Raw genomic sequence first — 19084 nt, 5'->3', positions numbered from 1 at the left:
GACAGCCAGTGCTATCCAGAGAAACACTGTTTTGAAAAACCAAAAACCAACCAACCAAACAAAAAACACCCCCAAAAACCAAAACTATTTTGTTTTGAGTTGATGTTTGTCTACTTCATGCATGCAGTGCCCTATGAGGCCAGAAGAGGGCGTTGGATCCCCTGGAACCGGAGTTGCAGACAGTTGTGAGCAGAGCAGCCATTGCTCCAGCTCCCTCCATCTTATTTTTTGATAGAATCTCTCACTGAACCCTGATCTCTCCATTTTGGTTAGATTAGTTGGCCAGAGAGCCCCTGGGATCTGCCTGTCTCTTTGGCTGTGCTGGGGTTGGGTTATAGGTGAGCTCTCCGGTCTTTCTGCTTGTGCAGCAAGCATTTTATTCACTGAGCAATCAACACCCCCGCCTTTCTTTTCTTTCTTTCTTTTTTTTCTCTTCCTTTCTTTCTTTCTTTCTTTCTTTCTTTTCTTTTTTTTTTTTTTTTGAGACAGGCTCTCCCTGTGTAGATCAGGTTGGCCTCACACATGTGAGCATCATCTAATCTCTGCCTCCTGAATGCTGAGATTACAAGCATGTGCTATCATGCCTGGTCCCTACCTCCTCCCTGCCCTTACATTTTCCCTCATTTTAATTAGCAGGACAAGTAGCATGGCATTTTAAAGGTGAAAGGCAATTTGTAGTCAGGTGGAGTAGACTGTGTTTAAGGCTTAGAATTCTAGCACTTGGACGGTGAAAAACAGGTGAGGTCATCTTTGGCTGCCTAGTGAGGTCAGCCTAGGTGAGGGGAGACTCTGTCTCAAACAACACAAAAAGCAGTCTGTTTTGTTTTAAGACAAGGGGTGAGTGGGTAGTGGTGGCTCATGACTTAAATCCCGGCACTCAGGAGGCAGAGGCAGGTGGATCTCTGTGAGTTCACCATCCTGGTCACCAGCCTGGTCTATAGAGCAGTGTGTTTTTGCCTGCATGTATGTCTCTGCACCATGTGTATGCAGTGCCCATGGAGACCAGAAGAGGGTGTTGATCCCCTGGACTGCAGTTACAGAGGCTGTGAGTCGCCATGTGAGTGCTGGGATGTTAGCCCAGGTCCTCTGGAAGAGCACTGGGATTTCAGATGTGTTTGTTTTAGTCACTCAATTTTGATAGATTACGAGTTTAGAGAAAGGGAGTGAGCTGGCCTTGGACTACTTTCTCAGGGACTGTCTCTATAGGCTGCTGACTAACAGTGAGGTACCAATCAAAATCAAAACCTTTACTTGTAATAATATTAATGGCTTTGTTGGACCATTGCCTAGGTCACTTCAGTTGAACCATGGTTATTTGGCCAAATAATGAAACTAATGAAACTACTAATCTTGTAAAAAAATTTTAAGAGTCTGGTATTAGTCACCAAGTATAACTAGGATGGGTATGGGAAAGGGAGGTGATGCTTGAGTCAGTGGGCTTTGGGGAAAGAAGCTGGGGTGCAGTTTGGGGAAAGAGTTTAAAATGAGGCCTTTATTCCATGAAGAACATAACCGGAGGGATCAGGCCAGCTGCTAGGTCTGAGGTGAATAGGTTTTCATCTCTTTCCCAGTAGAATCCTGTGATTTCTGAGGTTTCTTTTCCACTTGAAGAAGGTCTAGCCCAGCGGTGGTGGCGCATGCCTTTAATCCCAGCACTCAGGAGGCAGAGGCAGGCGGATTTCTGAGTTCAAGGTCAGCCTAGTCAACAAAGTGAGTTCCAGGACAGCCAGGGCTACACAGAGAAACCCTGTCTCAGAAAAAAAAAAAAAAAAAAAAAGTTTAAAATTAAGGGCTGGAGAGATGACTCAGAGGTTAAGAACACTGACTGCTCTTCTGAAGGTCCTGAGTTCAAATCCCAGCAACCACATGGTGGCTCACAACCATCTGTAATAGGATCTGATGCTCTCTCATCTGGTGTGTCTGAAGACAGCAACAGTGTACTTACATATATAAAGTAAATAAGTACATTTTTAAAAAAAGTTTAAAAAAAAAATCAGTCTGTTCTTGATATCAAGTTCTAAGCCAGCTAGGGCTGCATAGTGAGACCCTGCCATTAAAAGAGTGGTATGTGTGTCTACAGCTAGGTAGATTATCGTGACTTTCTTGCTTCTGTAGGTGCACAGATACTGAAATAGTAGGTTGTGGAAATGTGGGCACTTAAAAATCCTGCTGTCCTTCCCAGGAGCTGGAGATACAGACATGCCTGACTCATTTTCAACAAAGAAGACATAGCAGTTTCTTACTATCTTTAGCATTACAACTCTCCCAAAGATCATTTTTGAGGGGGTTGGTTTTTGTTTTTATGATACAGGAAGCTAGCCTGAAATTTGCTATATAGCTGAGGATGACCTTGAATTTCTAATCCTCCTGCCTCCACCTCCTAATTGTTTGGCTCATAGGCATGTACTACCAAACCTTGCCACTAGGCCTTTTTAATTTAAAAATTTTTTTTTTAAAGATTTATTTATTATATGTAAGTACACTGTAGCTGTCTTTAGACACTCCAGAAGAGGGCGCCAGATCTTGTTACGGATGGTTGTGAGCCACCATGTGGTTGCTGGGATTTGAACTCTGGACCTTCAGAAGAGCAGTCGGGTGCTCTTACCCACTGAGCCATCTCACCAGCCCTTCTTTTTTTTTTTTTTTAAAAGATTTATTTATTTATTATATGTAAGTACACTGTAGCTGTCTTCAGACACTCCAGAAGAGGGCGTCAGATCTTGTTACAGATGGTTGTGAGCCACCATGTGGTTGCTGGGATTTGAACTCTGGACCTTCGGAAGAGCAGTCGGGTGCTCTTACCCACTGAGCCATCTCACCAGCCCTAAATTTTTTTTAAAAAAAAGATTTATTTATTATTATATTTAAGTACACTGTAGTTGTCTTCAGATGCACCAGAAGAGGGCGTCAGATCTCATTACAGATGGTTATGAGCCACCATGTGGTTGCTGGGATTTGAACTCAGGACCTTCAGAAGAGCAGTCAGTCTTCTTAACCTCTGAGTCATCTCTCCAGCCCTTAATTTTAAACTTTTTTTTTTTTCTGAGACAGGGTTTCTCTGTGTAGCCCTGGCTGTCCTGGAACTCACTTTGTAGACCAGGTTGGCCTCGAACTCAGAGATCTGCCTGCCTCTGCCTCCCGAGTGCTAGGATTAAATGTGTGCGCCACCACCGCCTGGCTAATTTTAAATTTTAATTATTACTTTTTTTTTTTTTTTTTTGAGACAGGGTTTCTCTGTGTTCCCCTGGCTGTCCTGGAACTCACTCTGTAGACCAGGCTGGCCTCGAACTCAGAAATCCGCCTGCCTCTGCCTCCCAAGTGCTGGGATTTAATTATTACATTTTTAATTGTGTATGTAGGAGGGCATGTAGCTTGGGGTGCGGAGGGTCCTTTTCTCATGTGGGTCTCTAAATTGAACCTAGGTCCTCTAGACAAGCAGCCAGTGCCCTTAACCACTGAGTCATCTTTCCAGCACCAAGCTCTAATGTTTTTAGATGTAGTATTGTATGTATTCTAGGTATGTAGCCTTGCATTTGTGATGCTGCTGCTTTAGCTTCCAGAGTAGCTGGTATTATGGTTGTCTACCACTGTACTATACCCTGCTCAAATCTTAAATATGCACATGTTTTTTGTTTGTTTGTTTTTTTAAGATTTATTTATTTAATATGAGTACACTGTAGCTGTCTTCAGACACACCAGAAAAGGGCATCAGATCTTTTTACAGATGGTTGTGAGCCACCATGTGGTTGCTGGGAATTGAACTCAGGACCTTTGGAAGAGCATTCAGTGCTCTTAACCACTGAGCCATCTCTCCAGCCCCATGTTGTTTTTTTTTTGTTTGTTTTGTTTTTTTTGTTTTTCGAGACAGGGTTTCTCTGTATAGCCCTGGCTGTCCTGGAACTCACTTTGTAGACCAGGCTGGCCTCGAACTCAGAAATCCGTCTGCCTCTGCCTCCTGAGTGCTGGGATTAAAGGCGTGCGCCACCACGCCCGGCTTGTTTTTTTTTTTTTTTAAAGATTTATTTATTATATGTAAGTACACTGTAGATGACTTCAGATACACCAGAAGAGGGTGACAACTTTCATTATGGGTGGTTGTGAGCCACCATGTGGCTGCTGGGATTTGAACTCAGGACCTTTGGTAGAACAGTCAGTGCTCTTACCCATTGAGCCATTTCACCAGCCCCTGCACATGTTAATATCCACAGTATATACGTGTACAGTGTATTTTGATCATAGGTCATATCTATTAGTGCATCATATTTGCATGGGCATGGCACCATCCACTATAGCATGGGCACATCCTTCAAAGTGACCCCTTCTTCCTGTGGCCATCAGCTATGGGTAAGGACTCCTGAATCCTTGTCTACACGGAGTTCTGTCTGGTTTGATCTGTGTAAGTCTCCTGTAGGTAACCACAGCTGTTGTGGCTTCATGTGTGCAACAGCCACGTCCTGTCCATAGGACAGAAGCTCCCAGTAGCCCTCCCCAGCCTCCAGCTCTTAATCTTTCCCCCCTTCTTCCGAGGTGTTCCCTTGAGAACAGAGGAGGTTGCTAACAATGACCCAGGTAGGGGTAGACACTCACTGTCACTGACTTGCTGGGCTTTATCTGTACTGAGTCTCTGAATCAACTACTGCCAAAGAGAAGCTTGCCTGCAGGGTTGAACACCGCACAGATCTGTGGGTAGAAACATAAACATCTAGAAACTGTTTGACCACATATATGACCATTTAGTGGAACAATAAACACTAGGTACCCCCCAGGCCCATAACCACCCAGCCATGGGTATGTGAGCTAGTTTCCAGTATCACAAGGCCTTGTTTATAAAAGCAGTGTAGATGTAGTTGCTTGGAGCAGTGCTTTTCGAGGTTTCAGCTTTTCTGCCTAGCCAGGAGCCAGAGAGAAGTTTCTTGGGTTTAGCCTTTTCTTCTCTTGTAGGGTGTGGGTCACTGGTGCCTGCTTCTCTGCATTGTTGGGAATGAAATAGTTGTCAAGGATTTGGTATGTGGTAAAACTGAACAAATGTTAGCTAGTTCCTGGAATTACTAGTTAAGGAGGGTCAGAAATAAAAGTTAGTATTTAAAGCAAAAGAGAATTAGTTGTCTATTAAGTAATGTGTTTTTAACATTCTATAAGTGACAAAAAGGCTTTTTTGGGGGGGGGGGAAGCTTAGATTCGCTGTGTTTTTCTTTTTTTTCTTTTTTTTTTAATTTTTTATTTATTATTATATCTAAATACCCTGAAGTTGTCTTCAGACACCCCAGAAGAGGGCGTCAGATCTCATTACAGATGGTTGTGAGCCACCATGTGGTTGCTGGGATTTGAACTCCGGACCTTTGGAAGAGCAGTCAGTGCTCTTAACCACTGAGCTATCTCTCCAGCCCCCGCTGTGTTTTTCTAAAACTTCCAGAAAGAACATAGGTAACTAGGTTATGGTGACTCATGCCCATATTCCAGATACTTAGGAGGCTGACTCAGGAGCTAACCTGGGCTACAGAGCGAAACTTTATCTCAGTAAAAGGAAATGGGGTATGAGTGGGGAAGCTACACAGAACTCCAAGTTTGGTGGTTCATGCCTATACTGTCAGTATAGAGGCCAGAGGCAGGTAGATTTCTGTGAGTCAAGACCAGCCAGGGACACATAGTGAGCCCTGTCTGTAAAAAACAAAACAAAAGACACCCCTCTCCCCTAACCCCCTCAAAACTCCCCCAAAACCCCAAACCACAGCATGTCTTCGCTGCAGACATCTAGACTGTAGAGTATCTGAACAATGTGGATACTTGGAGGGAAACCCCTAGGATCTGAGAAAACTAGTTAAAAATTTTGTTGTAGCTCCAGGGACGAAACAATGGTTTGTCTTCAGGTGCTGGATCCCTTTGGGCCATCATCTGTTGTCCCCAAGGGGTATTAATAGTTGTTTTTTTTTGTGTGTGTGTGTGTGTGCTTTTCAAGGTTTTAGTACAATAAAGTTCTTTCATCCTACATAGGATACTACTGACCTTGTTTTTAGTTCCACCTTCCTAGTGAGGAAGCTGAGGTTACTTGGGAACAAGTTTGTTTCATGTAAGCTCATTGCTTGTTAGATGCTGGGGTGCCCATCAGGGTTCCTTACCTTCTGGGAGAGTTTAGCTGAAACCAGTATTGAGCTGTCACTAAGCAAGTCAGATGTCGTGGGAGGATGCAGAACTGATACCCTGTTAGGAGGCAGCTTTTCTGCAAAGGTTCTTGAGGTTGAAACTACAAGAAGTCTGGTTTGGTAGGGACAAGGACTGTAAGATGAATAGCCTTGGCAGCCTACTGTGAGCCAGGCTCTTTGAAACACACGTGTGAAGGTATTGCTGTTATTCCATATTATAAGGGAGGAGTCTGAGGCTCAGGGAGGAAATGACTTGCTAGACATTATATGATCCTAACTTAGGCCATCCTACCAGAGTCTTGGCTCATAACTGCCTAGATAGACTTCCCTGATTCTCTCCTTTCCAGCTCCCTTCTTTAGAGATCAGTGTTTGGCTTGGCAGTGTAGTTTTTTTGTTCTTGTTTTTTTTTTTTTTTTTTTTTTTGGTTTTTCGAGACAGGGTTTCTCTGTGTAGCCCTGGCTGTCCTGGCACTCACTTTGTAGACCAGGCTGGCCTCGAACTCAGAAATCCGCCTGCCTCTGCCTCCCGAGTGTGTTCTTGTTTTTTGAGATAGGGTTTCTTTGTGTAGCTCTGGCTCTCCTGGAACTCACTCTGTAGATAATACTGGCCTCTAACTCACAGAGATCTGCCTTCCTCTCTGCCTCTTGAGTGAGTACTGGGATTAAAGGCCTGTGTCATTTCCACCCAGCTAGCAGTGTAGGTGTTAACTAGAGTTATACCTGCTAGGGTAATCTGTAGTCCTTATTCTCATGTAGCCCAGAGTGGCCTCCAGATACTGTCCCTGTGTACTCAAACTGAATCTCCTGCCTCCACCCTCCAAATTAGAGGTATCTATCTATCACCATGTCCTCCCTGCTCATGTGTATGTGGGTTCTATATATATGCTTGTGTTCATGGAGAGGCCAGAAGTTTACATTCACTGCCTTTCTTTCTCCACCTTATTTTTTCATTTTATCATTTTTGTGTTTGTCTATTTATTTTGTTTGTTTGTTTATTTATTTACCCAAACAAAACCAGGCACTTAGATGTTAGCTACTGAGGCAGTATTGAATTGGGTCAGGGGAGGGTGTGTCTGGAGGCGGGAGGTGGGGGAGGGGTTGGGATCCGGGAGTTTGGTTGGGAGTTTAATGATTGAGGATAGTAGGAAAGATGTTGGTAGAGGGCTTGCTCTAAACTTGTGGTTGGTGGTACATATGTGTAATCACCACCCTCAGGAGGTAGAGGCAGAAGGAAGGTCAGGTTCAAGGTCATTCTCAGCTACATGAGATCCCATCTCAACATTAAAAAATTAACTGGGCGCCAGGCATGGTGGCACTCGCCTATAATCCCAGCACACAGGAGGCAGAGGCAGGCGGATTTCTGAGTTCGAGGCCAGCCTGGTCTACAGAGTGAGTTTCAGGACAGTCAGGGCTACACTGAGAAACCCTGTCTCAAACAAACAAACAAACAAACAAACAAACAAAATTAGCTGGGTGGTGGTGACAAGTGTACTTGGAAGGCAGAGGTAGGTGAATCTCTGAGTGAGGGTTTGACTTTAAGGACATCCTGGTCTATAGAGCTAGTTCTAGGACAGCCAGGACTACACACACACACACACATACACACACACACACACACTTGAGAAAAATAATAAGCTTAAAAAATAACCAGAACTCCTGACGGCCTTATTGGATACCCTCTTGGCAATGAGAAACCGTGACGTAGGGCCTGCAGAACGGCGGGTAGAAATGAAATAGTGCTGATGCTTAGAGTTTGGCTACAGAATAAGATCTTGTCCCAAAAATAGAAAGAAAGAAAAACACAAAGAAAAGACACTGAGAATGGAGCTGAGAGGAGGAGATGTTGAGGGCATGGCTGGGCTGGATGGAGGCCTTACACCGTGATAGGGGAGGAGGTGGAGGGCCCAAGGGGAAGCTGTCCACTCAGGGAGGCTGAGTATTAGGTTATAGAGAAGTGTTCTAGGGAAAACCTGGGCGCCAGGCTGTCCCACTGTTTCAGCCACCTCATTCTCAGTAATATGGAATGAGTAAACTCAGCCTGTTAGTTGTGGGAGGAAAAGCTTGGGTCCTCTGAGGAAGTATTTTTGGTTATTTTGAAAACAGTGTTTCAGCCAGAAATGGTGACTCGGGCCTTTAATCCCAGCACTCTGGAGGCAGAGGCAGGCAGATCCTTGTGAATTCCAGGCCACGCTGGTCTACAAAGGAAGTTCCAGGAGAGCCAGGGCTACCCAGAGCCCTCCTGACCCCTCAAAAAAACCCAGTGTTTCACTATGTAGCTCAGGTTACCTCAACCTTGGGGCAACCCTCTTTGTGTCAGGATATAAACTTCTTATTGTGTTCTTGGGATGCATTGGGTTGGTTGGTGGTGAGATGTGTGTGCAGAGTGTGGAGATCAGAGGATGACTTCTATGCACCAGTTCTTTCCAGTTCTTTCCTCCCACCTTTACATAGATTCAAGAAATAGAACTCAGGCTTGCATTAGCCATCAAGCACCTTTACCTAATAAAACTATCCAAAGGCCCCTAGAAAGCATTTTAAGATGTTTTCTGTTCAGGCCTGAAGAGATGGCTCAATGGTTAAGAGCACTTACCACTCTTTTTTTGTTTGTTTGTTTTTCGAGACAGGGTTTCTCTGTATAGCCTTGACTGTCCTGGAACTCACTCTGTAGACTAGGGTGGCCTCGAACTCAGAAATCCATCTGCCTCTGCCTCCGGAGTGCTGGGATTAAAGGCATGCGCCACCACGCCCAGCTCAATTACCACTCTTATGGAGGGCTTGGGGTCAGTTTCCAGCTCCCTTGTCAGAAGGCTCCTAATCATCTTTAAGTCTAGAGCCAGTATATCTGATGCCTCTGTGGGCACTGCACACAAATGGTACACACATACACACAGGCAAAATTCTCATATATTAAAAAAAAAATTCTATAAAAGCTCCCCAATTCTATTGTGGCGAGAGAGTCGGTTGAGTGGTTAAGAGCACTGGCTGCTCTTGCAGAGGCCTAGGTTCATCTCTCAGCACTCATGCGTGTTCAGACTGTCTGAAATGCCAGTTCCAGGGATCCAGCACCTTCTGAATTCTACAGGTTCTCTTCTGGTTTCTGCAGGTGCAAGGCATGTGTGTGGTTCACAGACTTAAATTTACATGCAGGCTAAACACTATACAAGTAGAACAAATCTAAAAAGCAACAACCCTTCAATAAAAAACCCACAACCAAACCAAGTTCTCTCTTCTGTCTTGTCTTTGTCTCTCCTGTTGTCTGTTCTCTATCCTGTCGAGTTTAATAGATTGATTGGACTCTTTAGTGTGAGCTGGAAAAAGGCCCTGCTTGCAATGGGACCTACAAACAGATGTGTTTGTAGCACAGACTTGCTACCTAGTGGAGGATGATCTCACACCTATCCTCGCCTCTCAGGCCTGCTTCCTGCAGGCTGGGGTTTATGTTAAGTTTTTAAGGTTCTGGGAACAGCATTCATGGCTAAAGCATTTTATGTCAGAGCCAGTCCCCAGTCCTGTGCTAAATATTCTAATAGGACTTTTAGATATTTTTTTTTTTTTAAGATTTATTTATCGATTATATGTAAGTACACTGTAGCTGTCTTCAGACACTCCAGAAGAGGGAGCCAGATCTCGTTACAGATGGTTATGAGCCACCATGTGGTTGCTGGGATTTGAACTCCGGACTTTTGGAAGAGCAGTCGGGTGCTCCTACCCACTGAGCCATCTCCCCAGCCCAGATATTCTTTTTTTATAATTAGGTATTTTCTTCATTTACATTTCAAATGCTATCCCAAAAGTCCCCCATACCCTTCCCCCACTTTAGATATTCTAATAGGACTTTAGGACTTTCCTGGCCTGATCCTCTTAGCACCCAAGATAGGGGACTTTATTCCTATATGATAACAGGAAGAAAAGACTGAAGGAAGTAAGACTGAAGGAAGTAGCTCATAAACAAATTTGGAATCTGGACTGGAGTTGTGCCCACTTTAATCCCAGTACTTGGGAGACAGAGGTAAGCAGTTTGCAAAGTGAGTCCCAGGCTAGCCAGGGCTGCATAGCAAGACCTTGCCTAAGAAAAGACTTAACAACTCTGTGATCAGCCCCTTAACTGTGAGTGTTCTAGAATGTCCCTACTTTTCCTTTGTTCCGTAAATTTTTTTTTTTTTTTTTTTGGTTTTGCGAGACAGGGTTTTTCTGTGTAGCCCTGGCAGTCCTGGAACTCACTTTGTAGATCAGGCTGGCCTCGAACTCAGAAAGCCGACTGCCTCTGCCTCTCCAGTGCTGGGATTAAAGGCGTGCGTTACCACGCCCGGCAAATGATATCTTTATAGTATGGGCTGTAGTCTTTTTTTTTTTTTTTTTTTGGTTTTTCGAGACAGGGTTTCTCTGTATAGCCCTGGCTGTCCTGGAACTCACTCTGTAGACCAGGCTGGCCTCGAACTCAGAAATCCGCCTGCCTCTGCCTCCCGAGTGCTGGGATTAAAGGCGTGTGCCACCACGCCCGGCTTGGGCTGTAGTCTTCAGGTAGAAATGACAAGATTGCAAGATTCTAAGCAGCTTCACAGCTCACCCCTCCCTTCCATCATCAGGTTTAAAAGATGTCCAGGCTTAGAACCTGAGCTCAAGCCTGGGCCTTGTTCCACTTTCTCCTCAGCAGGACTCGCATTGGCTCTGGTCTGCATGTCGTAAACGGTGTGACAGTGCTGGCATTGCACTTGGAAGGCTTCATGGCTTTATTGTCCTTTACTTAATGTTTTCCCTCCATCTGAAGGTGTGACTGTGAACACAGGCATGTCTGCTTCTGGGATAATCCCATTACTTTTCATAGTAAAGATTTCATGTTCTTGGATAATTATGTTTAGATTCATGTTGATTATTTTTTCATTAACAAAGAAAATTTATTTAGTTTAACAGTCATGTTCCTGGAATGGTGCACATATCAGTTTCATGAAAATGCCTTTGTGTGTGTGCCATGTGTGCCACAGGCTGCTGTGCACTGCCCAATGTAGGTGTTGGGAACTGAGCTCAGGTCCTCTGGAAGAGCAGTGAGTGCTCTTCTCCACTGAGCCATCTCTCCAGCTCTGCTGTGTATCTTACATAACCTTGTATAAAGTTGTTAGCTCGTAAGTGGTTCAGCTTTTTTGTACTTATATATCTCATTTCAGTATCATGGGAACAACAAAAAAAATTAGCCTTAATTACAGTAGCTGGTTTTGAAAGTTCAATAGCATAACATAAGTATAAACTTGTTTTAAAATGTTTGCAATCTATGTGGAGGTCAGTGGAAAGCTCGTAGGAGTTCTCCTGTGTGAGTTTTGGAGCTAGAACTCAGGTCTTCACCCTTACTGGCAAGTTTACCTCAGAGCTATCTTTCCAGTCCACAAATAAGAAATTCTTGAGTTCAAGACAGCCAAAGCTACACAGAAAAACTCTGTCTTGAAAAACCAAAACCAACCAACCAAATACATTGTATATAGTCTTAGTCATTGTAGTAATCTCCGCACTTGAGAGACTGAGCAGGTGGCTGTGAGTTTGAGACCAGTTTAGGCTACAGAGGGAGGCTCTGTCCCTGAAAGTATAAGTCTGTTGTTTTGATTTGCATTTCCTCTATGTAGCTCAGGATGCTTGTGTGGGCTTTGTGTCTCCTTGTCACCCACTGTGATCTGCCAGAGCTTGCACTTTGTCCATTTTTGGCATGCCTTTTAAATGTTGATCCTTGTTTGTATGCAGTGCAGTTTTTGTTAATGAAGGAAGCTATGGGCTGCAGTTACTTTCTCATGTTAACCATGTGCCACAGTGTGTATTAAAGCTCTCCTTACTGTTGGTGAAGCACTGGTCTAAGGAAATAAATCAGGCTCCCGTCTCTTTTGGACCAGTGGGTTGGTTCTTCTTTAGAGAGTTTGTGAGTATAAAGGAGTATTTTGAAGTTCTCCCAAGTATTGACATTAGAATCCTACAGATTGCATCAGGTATTTTTTACTTGGGAAATTTCCTTTGTTCATATAGAATATGCTCTTTTCATCTTCTTTTTTGAGTTTTTAAATTTTTTTTATTTTTTTATTTTTTTTGGTTTTTCGAGACAGGGTTTCTCTGTGTAGCCCTGGCTGTCCTGGCACTCACTTTGTAGACCAGGCTGGCCTCGAACTCAGAAATCCGCCTGCCTCTGCCTCCCGAGTGCTGGGATTAAAGGCGTGTGCCACCACGCCCGGCTTGAGTTTTTTTTTTAGTATGTAATTATTTTTTAAAAAATTTATATCCTAAATGCTGCCCCCTCCCTGGTCTTCCCTCACAGATTCCCACCCCCTTTCCCTCCCCTTCTCTGAGAGGGTAAGGCCCCTCTGGGTATCTTTCCTGCCCTGGCACATCAAGTCTATACAAGGCTAGGCACATCCTCTCCTGAGGCCAGACAAGCCAGTCCTGCTGAGGAATGGATGCTACAGTCAGGCTACAGCTTTAGAGGAGAGCCTCAGCTCCAGTTGTTGGGGGACCCATGTGGAGATTGAGCTGGGGGTCTCATTCCAGGCGGTGCATGCTCTTTGGTTGATGGATGGGCTCAGTCTCAGAGCTACCAGAGGTTCAGGTTAGTTGACTCTGTTGGTCTTCCTATGGGGTTTCCATCCCCTTCAGGGCCTTCAATCCTTTCCCCAACTGTTCCATAAGGGCCCTGTCCTCTGTTCAACATTTAGCTGTGGGTCTCTGCATCTGTATCAGGCAGATGCTGGGTAGAGCCTCTCAGAAGACAGTTATGCTAGGCCCCTTCTGTACTCCTTTCATCTTTGTAAACTAAAGATTTTTGAAAGAAAATTACCAGGCCCCAAGCAGATCAATAAAAATTATTTGTTTTTAAAAGCTAAATGTAAAAGTAAAATACATACTTTAAGAGAATGTTTTTCAGAGTCTCATCATGTAGTCCTGGCTGCCCTGGAACTATTGATGTAGGCTAGGTTGGCCTTATACTTACAGAAATCTTCCTCTTAAGTGTTGCAATTAAGCCCTTGCTGTCCTGGAGCTCACTTTGTAGACCAGGCTGGCCTTGAATTTAGAGGTCCGCCTGCATCTGCCTCCAAAGTGCTGATCTCAAAGGGCATGCTCTGCCACCACTACCTGGCCTGTTAAAGTTGTTTTACATTTATTTATTTTTGTATTTTATATGTGTTTCTGTATGTGTGTGCCATAGCACAACTGTGAATGTCGGATGACAAACCTTTGGAATGTGCTCTCTGCTCTCACAATCTGGGTGGGATTTCAGCCTCAGGCTTGGCAGTTACTGCCTAGATGTCTGAGCCATCTCACCAGCCCTCATGTGAGACTTCTTTAAGGTTAAAACTTAGTTTAATATTTTCTGAGATAGGACCTGGCTCTGTAGCCCTGGCTGCCCTGGAACTTGATATGTAGACCAGGTGGACCTGGAGCTCACAGTGATCCCTTGCTGTCTCCCCAGTGCTGGTTACAGGTGTTTAGCACACCGCCTGGCCCTTGGCAGTTGAGCCGGGGAGTGTTTTCAGGAGCCACTGAGAGAGAATGGGGTCCTCCTCACTCATCAGCTCCCCACTTCATGCCTGTGCCATCCTTACCTGAGACGGGCTCTCACAATGTACTCTCGGTTGCCTTTGAACTTTGACTGATCCTCCTGCCTCTGCCTTCCATGGTCTTCGATTACAGGCATGTGTCACCACACTGGGCTTGATTTCCTACTCTTTCTTTTGCAGTGCTGGGAATTGAACACGACCTTATGCATGCTGGGAAAGTTCTCTCTCACCCAGCCAAGTCCCCATCAGTGCTGGTCTAGAGCTGGAGCTTGAAATGCAGCTAAGGGGTCTGGAGAGATGGCTCAGTGGTTAAGAGCACTGACTGCTCTTACAGAGGTCCTGAGTTCAATTCCCAGCAACCACATGGTGGCTCACAACCATCAGTAATGGGGATCCGATGCCCTCTTCTGACAGCAACAGTGTACTCCTCACATACCTGAAATAAATAAATTAATTAAAAACAATGCAGCTGAGGAGATAGCTTTGAACTCTCTTACTATAGCTATTCTTCTTGAGATAGAATACATTGGTCTCTGTAGCTCTGGCTAGGTTGAAATATACAGATATCAGCCTGCCTCTACCTCAGAAAGATCTGCCTGCCTCTTCTTCTGGAGTGTTGGATTAAGTGTGTGCCGTCTTAGTCCCTTTGGTGCTGGGCTGTCTTAGGGCTCTGTATTTGCTAGGCAAGTACTCTCCTACTGTGTTGCTGAACTGTCCATGTAGCTCTAGAACTTGCTGTTCCTTTTCCTTGTTCTTCCTAAAGTAAGGTCTTCTATAGTTAAGGCTGCCTTCAAACTCCCTAGATAAGAGGGTGGCCAGCAACTTTTATTCATTCATTCTTTCTTTCTTTCTTTCTTTCTTTCTTTCTTTCTTTCTTTCTTTCTTTCTTTCTTTTATGTATATGAGTACAATGTAGCTGTCTTCAGACACACCAGAAGAGGGCATCGGATCCCGTTACAGATGGATATGAGCCACCATGTGGTTGCTACGAATTGAACTCAGGACCTCTGGAAGAGCAGTCAATGCTCTTAACTATTGAGCCATCTCTCTAGCCCCCAACTTTTTTTCAAGAAGAGAGAACAGATAAAGTTTGTTTTATGTGTATCCATGTATGTATTTCTGTGTATCATGTGTGCATTTGGTTTCTGCAGAGGCCAGAAACAGTGTGTTGAGTTGTTTGAGAGCTGAGTTACAGAACGTGTGAGCTGCCATATGGAATGCAGAGCTTCTGAAAGAACAGCCAGTCTCCTTAACCACTGAGTCATCTTTCCAGCCCCTAAAGGGAACAGATTTATTAAAGAAAGTATGGAAAGTCCCCTTCCTCTGCTCACTTCAGTTATAGGGATGGCCACCATCCTTGGCTTTATTTGGTGCTAGGGATCCAACACTGGGCCTTGTGCCCCCCTAGGCAGGCCATCATCCTCAGCCCAACAATTTGTTGTCTACTCAAAAGTAGGATCAGGTTCCTTTTTTTTTTTTATTTGTTTTGCTTTATTGTTCAGAGTTGACACTAACCTCCTGGGCTCAGGGATCTCTCTTGTCTCAGCCATCTGTGTAGCTGTTACTACATTCTTGCCTACTATCTCATCTTAGCTTCTATTTGTTTCCTTTCTAGCTCTTAAATTTTATAGCAATTGCATTTTAAACTGACTTCTGTTCATTGGTTATGTTATAATCAGAGGCTCCTTGAGGGTGAGAACTGTGTGTCTCTTTGGGTCTTGACTAAATTGTCTATGAACAAATATTTGTTGAATGTGTTGGTGAGTGGTTGAACTTATTCACAAGACCAGCTCTTTTTTTGGAGTTGTGAAGGATGTACTTCATAGATGAGCCCAGAGATCACACAGGCTGTGGCAAGGTTGAGGGGTACTGATAGTGGGGACACCCGATAGGAGGAGAGGCACCAGACAGGGCGCTGACAGGGTCATGTAGCTGGAGGTTTTGAATAATGCCTGTTTGGTTTTTAATGTGTGGTGGTGATGCTACACCCTGGGCAGACTTTCCCAGGTTTCATGAATATTTAACTGGCTTTTTCAGGAGGATAAAAGCAGCTCCGTTGATGACTGAAAATGACCAAGCACCCACCTAACAGACGAGGAATCAGCTTTGAAGTGGGAGCCCAGTTGGAAGCTCGGGACCGTTTAAAAAACTGGTACTTTTATATTTTTTTTTCCTGCTATTTAAAGCACATTAGGGGAGGGCGTCTCACCAGCGTTGATAAAATGGGGTGCTGCTGTGGTGTTTTCTAGCTTTCTCTGTGGTTCAGGCATCCCTGGGTCACACTTGTTCCCCTCTTTTCCTGTTTGATGAGGGAGTTATGGGAAAGCAGCAGGAGTTGCCATGGGAAAGGAAAGCTTTCAAACTTTGCCTCTCGGAGAGGAGGATCAGCCTGCTCAGAATGGAGATGAGGGACTGGACCGCCACAGCCCTGCCTGCTTTCGGGAGTGGTATAGGGTGGCTAAGCATTGTTATTATTACTCAGGGTTGCTCTTCAGGTAATCAGACTAAAAAGCAGAGGGTTCTTCTTCTGCATTGCTGAATTGTGTTTGTTTTGTGTGACGAGGTTTCTGGTAACCCAGGCTGACCTTGAATTGATGGACCAGCCTCCTAAGTACCAGGATTACAGATCCCTGCCAATCTGGCTGCCTTTTGTCCTCTGCCTGTCAGATACTTTGAACATTCCTGTGAATGTGGTCACAGTCACTGGTAATGTTGGCATCAGGGGATTATTCTGAGAGTCATATATTGAATAGTTGGAGAGCACTCTCAAAAACTAAACATAACTGGGTGTGGTGACATATCTCTACTGTGAGCAGCCCGGAGGCTAAGGTAGGGGTTTACTAGGACTGGAGCAGAGCCTGGCATAGTGAGTTCTAGACCAACAGAGCCTACAGAGTGAATTCCTGACCCTAGATGATAAACTAGCCACCAGAAGTTCAGGTTCAGTTGGTAGAGTGTTGGTCTGGCATGCATGAAGCCCTAGGTTGGAGTCCCAGCAGTAGATAAACCTAGGTTTGGAGAGATAGAGGCATGTTTATCAGAGGTTTATGGTTATCTTATCTGCTGCATAGTGAATATGTGACCTTGCCTACAAAGAAGAAAACTCTCTGGACAGCCTAGAATTTGATTCTTGGTGCTCAAAACCCAGAGGTTTCAGAACACTTTTGAAGTTTCTAAGGAAGAGGTTAGCCCTTGTGGTAATTATCTCAGAATAGACTGACTGCTTTCTGGGGTGTAGGGGGAGGGCTGGGAAATGGTATTGGGCAGAAAACTGTCCATCCTATTAGGAATAAAGACACTGAACCCCAGAAAGTGAGTTAGTGGCAGAATGTTGTCTGACATGGGCAAGGCCCTGTGATCAGTCCCTACTGCCTCAGAAATAAAGAAAATGTACTTTGGTTGCATTTGTACTGGTTGTGGACAGAATTAACCGATAGTGGACACTTTTTAGGTTGTTTACATTATAATTACTTCATATATTGGTTTCAGCTATGTGTGTGTGTTTTCAAGTGCATTTGCTTATGTATGCATGTATGGTAGTCATTTCCCTGTGTTTGCATGTGGAAGGCAGCATAAAATGGATTTCTCCGTATCACTCTACCATTTGTTGTTTTTTTTTTTTTTTTTTTTTTTTTGGTTTTTTGAGACAGGGTTTCTCTGTGTAGTCCTGGCTGTCCTGGAACTCACTCTGTAGACCAGGCTGGCCTCGAACTCAGAAATCCGCCTGCCTCTGCCTCCCGAGTCCTGGGATTAAAGGCGTGCGCCACCACGCCCGGCGTTGTTTTTTTGTTTTTTAAGACAGGGTTTCTCTGTGTAGTCCTGGCTGTCCTGGAACTCACTCTGTAGAACAGGCTGGCCTGGAACTCAGAAATCCGCCTGCCTCTGCCTCCCAAGTGCTGGGATCAAAGGCAAGTGTCCATCTACCATATTTTTTAAGACTGTCACTCACTGAACCTGGAACTTGCTGTTTTGGCTGACCAGGGAGGTGCCATGACCTGCCTGTCTCTTCCCCTCCCCAGGCAAAGGGCACTGTGTCCAGCTTCTCCATGAATGCCAGGGATTCAAATGCAGGTCCTCGAGTTTGCATAGGAAGCACTTTTCTAGCCTTGTCAGTCTATTCTCCCTGCACCCCTCCTGGCCACCAAGAGGAAATAGATTGAACCCAGGACTTTGTGCATATTAGACAACTGTTCTTTCTACATTCCTGAGTGGCCTGCTTGTGTTTGAGTTTGCTTTCTATTCTGTGATAAACCCCATGACCAAAAACAGCTCAGGAAGGAAAGGCTTACAAGTTTGGATCATAGTTCATCCCTGAGGGGAAGCCAAGGCAGGGACCTGGCATCAAGATCTGATGAAGTAGAGGCCATGGAGAAGTGCTGCTTACTGGCTTGCTCCTAGAGACTTGCTCTGTTTGTTCTCTTACATGCCCTAGGACCACCTGCCCAGGGGTGGTATGGCCAAAGTTGGCTGGATCTTCCCACATTATTTGTTCATCAAGAAAATGTCCTTACAGACTTGCCTACAGGCCAGTCTGATGGAGACATTTGTTCAATTGGGGTTTCTCTTTTTTCAGATGACCCATTCTGTGCCAAGTTGACAAAAAAAAAATAGCTAGTTCAAATTTTAAATATTATTTTTTATTGTTGTCACATGTGTGAGAGTGTGTGACCAAGTTTAGGTCTATGCACATTGGTACATTTGTGTAGGTCAGAGGACAACCTATGGGTTTCTTCTCCTTTTCCTGTAGGATCAGAGGATGGAGCTCAGGTTGTAAGGGATGTGTAGCAAGTGTTTTTATACACTAAACCATCTTGCGGACTGTTTTTTGACTTTTTTTTTTTTTGCTTGTTTGAGATAGAATTTCTCCTTGTAGCCCTGGTTGTTCTGGAACTCAGAGATCACTTTCCTTTGCCTCCCCGGTGCTGGAATTAAAGGTGTATTAATTACCCCCTTTGTTTTTTAAAAAATACACTGGTGTTTTACTTATATGTATGTCTGTGTGTCAGACCCTGGAACTGGAGTTACATGTGGTCTGGAATTGAGCTAAGTACTTCTGGAAGAGCAGCCAGTGCTGTTGACTGCTGAGCTCTCTCTCCAGTCCTGGTTTTGACTTTCTAAGGATGCTTTTACTCAGTGTGATGGTACACACCTGTATTTCTAGCACTTGGGCTAAGGCAGGATCCATCAGTAGTTTATTGCTAACCTGAGTTACCTTACCATGATAAACAACCCCAAATAAAAAATGTTACTGTTAGAGAATCAAGGAACTTTTTGTCTGTGGAAGTCAAAAGAGTTGTTTTAAGGCCAGGTGGTGTGCATGCTTTTAATCCCAGCACTCAGGAGGCAGAGGCTGATGGATCACTAGACTGGGCTACAAAGAAAGTTCTAAGACAACCAGGGCTATACAGAGAAACCTGT

At 44.4% G+C, this 19084-nt stretch overlaps 1 protein-coding gene across 4 annotated transcripts in view; it reads left to right on the top strand.

The window, feature by feature from the left end:
• Positions 1–19084, top strand: part of Phf20 (PHD finger protein 20) — a 110351-nt gene that overhangs the window by 7728 nt on the left and 83539 nt on the right. For all 4 annotated transcript variants that reach the window (XM_085832910.1, XM_085832920.1, XM_085832917.1 and 1 more), the window contains exon 2: positions 15704–15818. In XM_085832910.1, the coding sequence (XP_085689036.1) occupies positions 15736–15818 (83 nt within the window). In that variant the 5' untranslated portion in view covers positions 15704–15735. The remainder of the gene's footprint in view (positions 1–15703; positions 15819–19084) is intronic.

Source organism: Mus caroli, unplaced genomic scaffold (assembly GCF_978045245.1).
Source record: "Mus caroli unplaced genomic scaffold, Mus_caroli_1 scaffold_2, whole genome shotgun sequence".
Lineage (NCBI taxonomy): Eukaryota > Metazoa > Chordata > Mammalia > Rodentia > Muridae > Mus > Mus caroli.
This window is presented reverse-complemented; position numbering and strand designations above follow the sequence as displayed.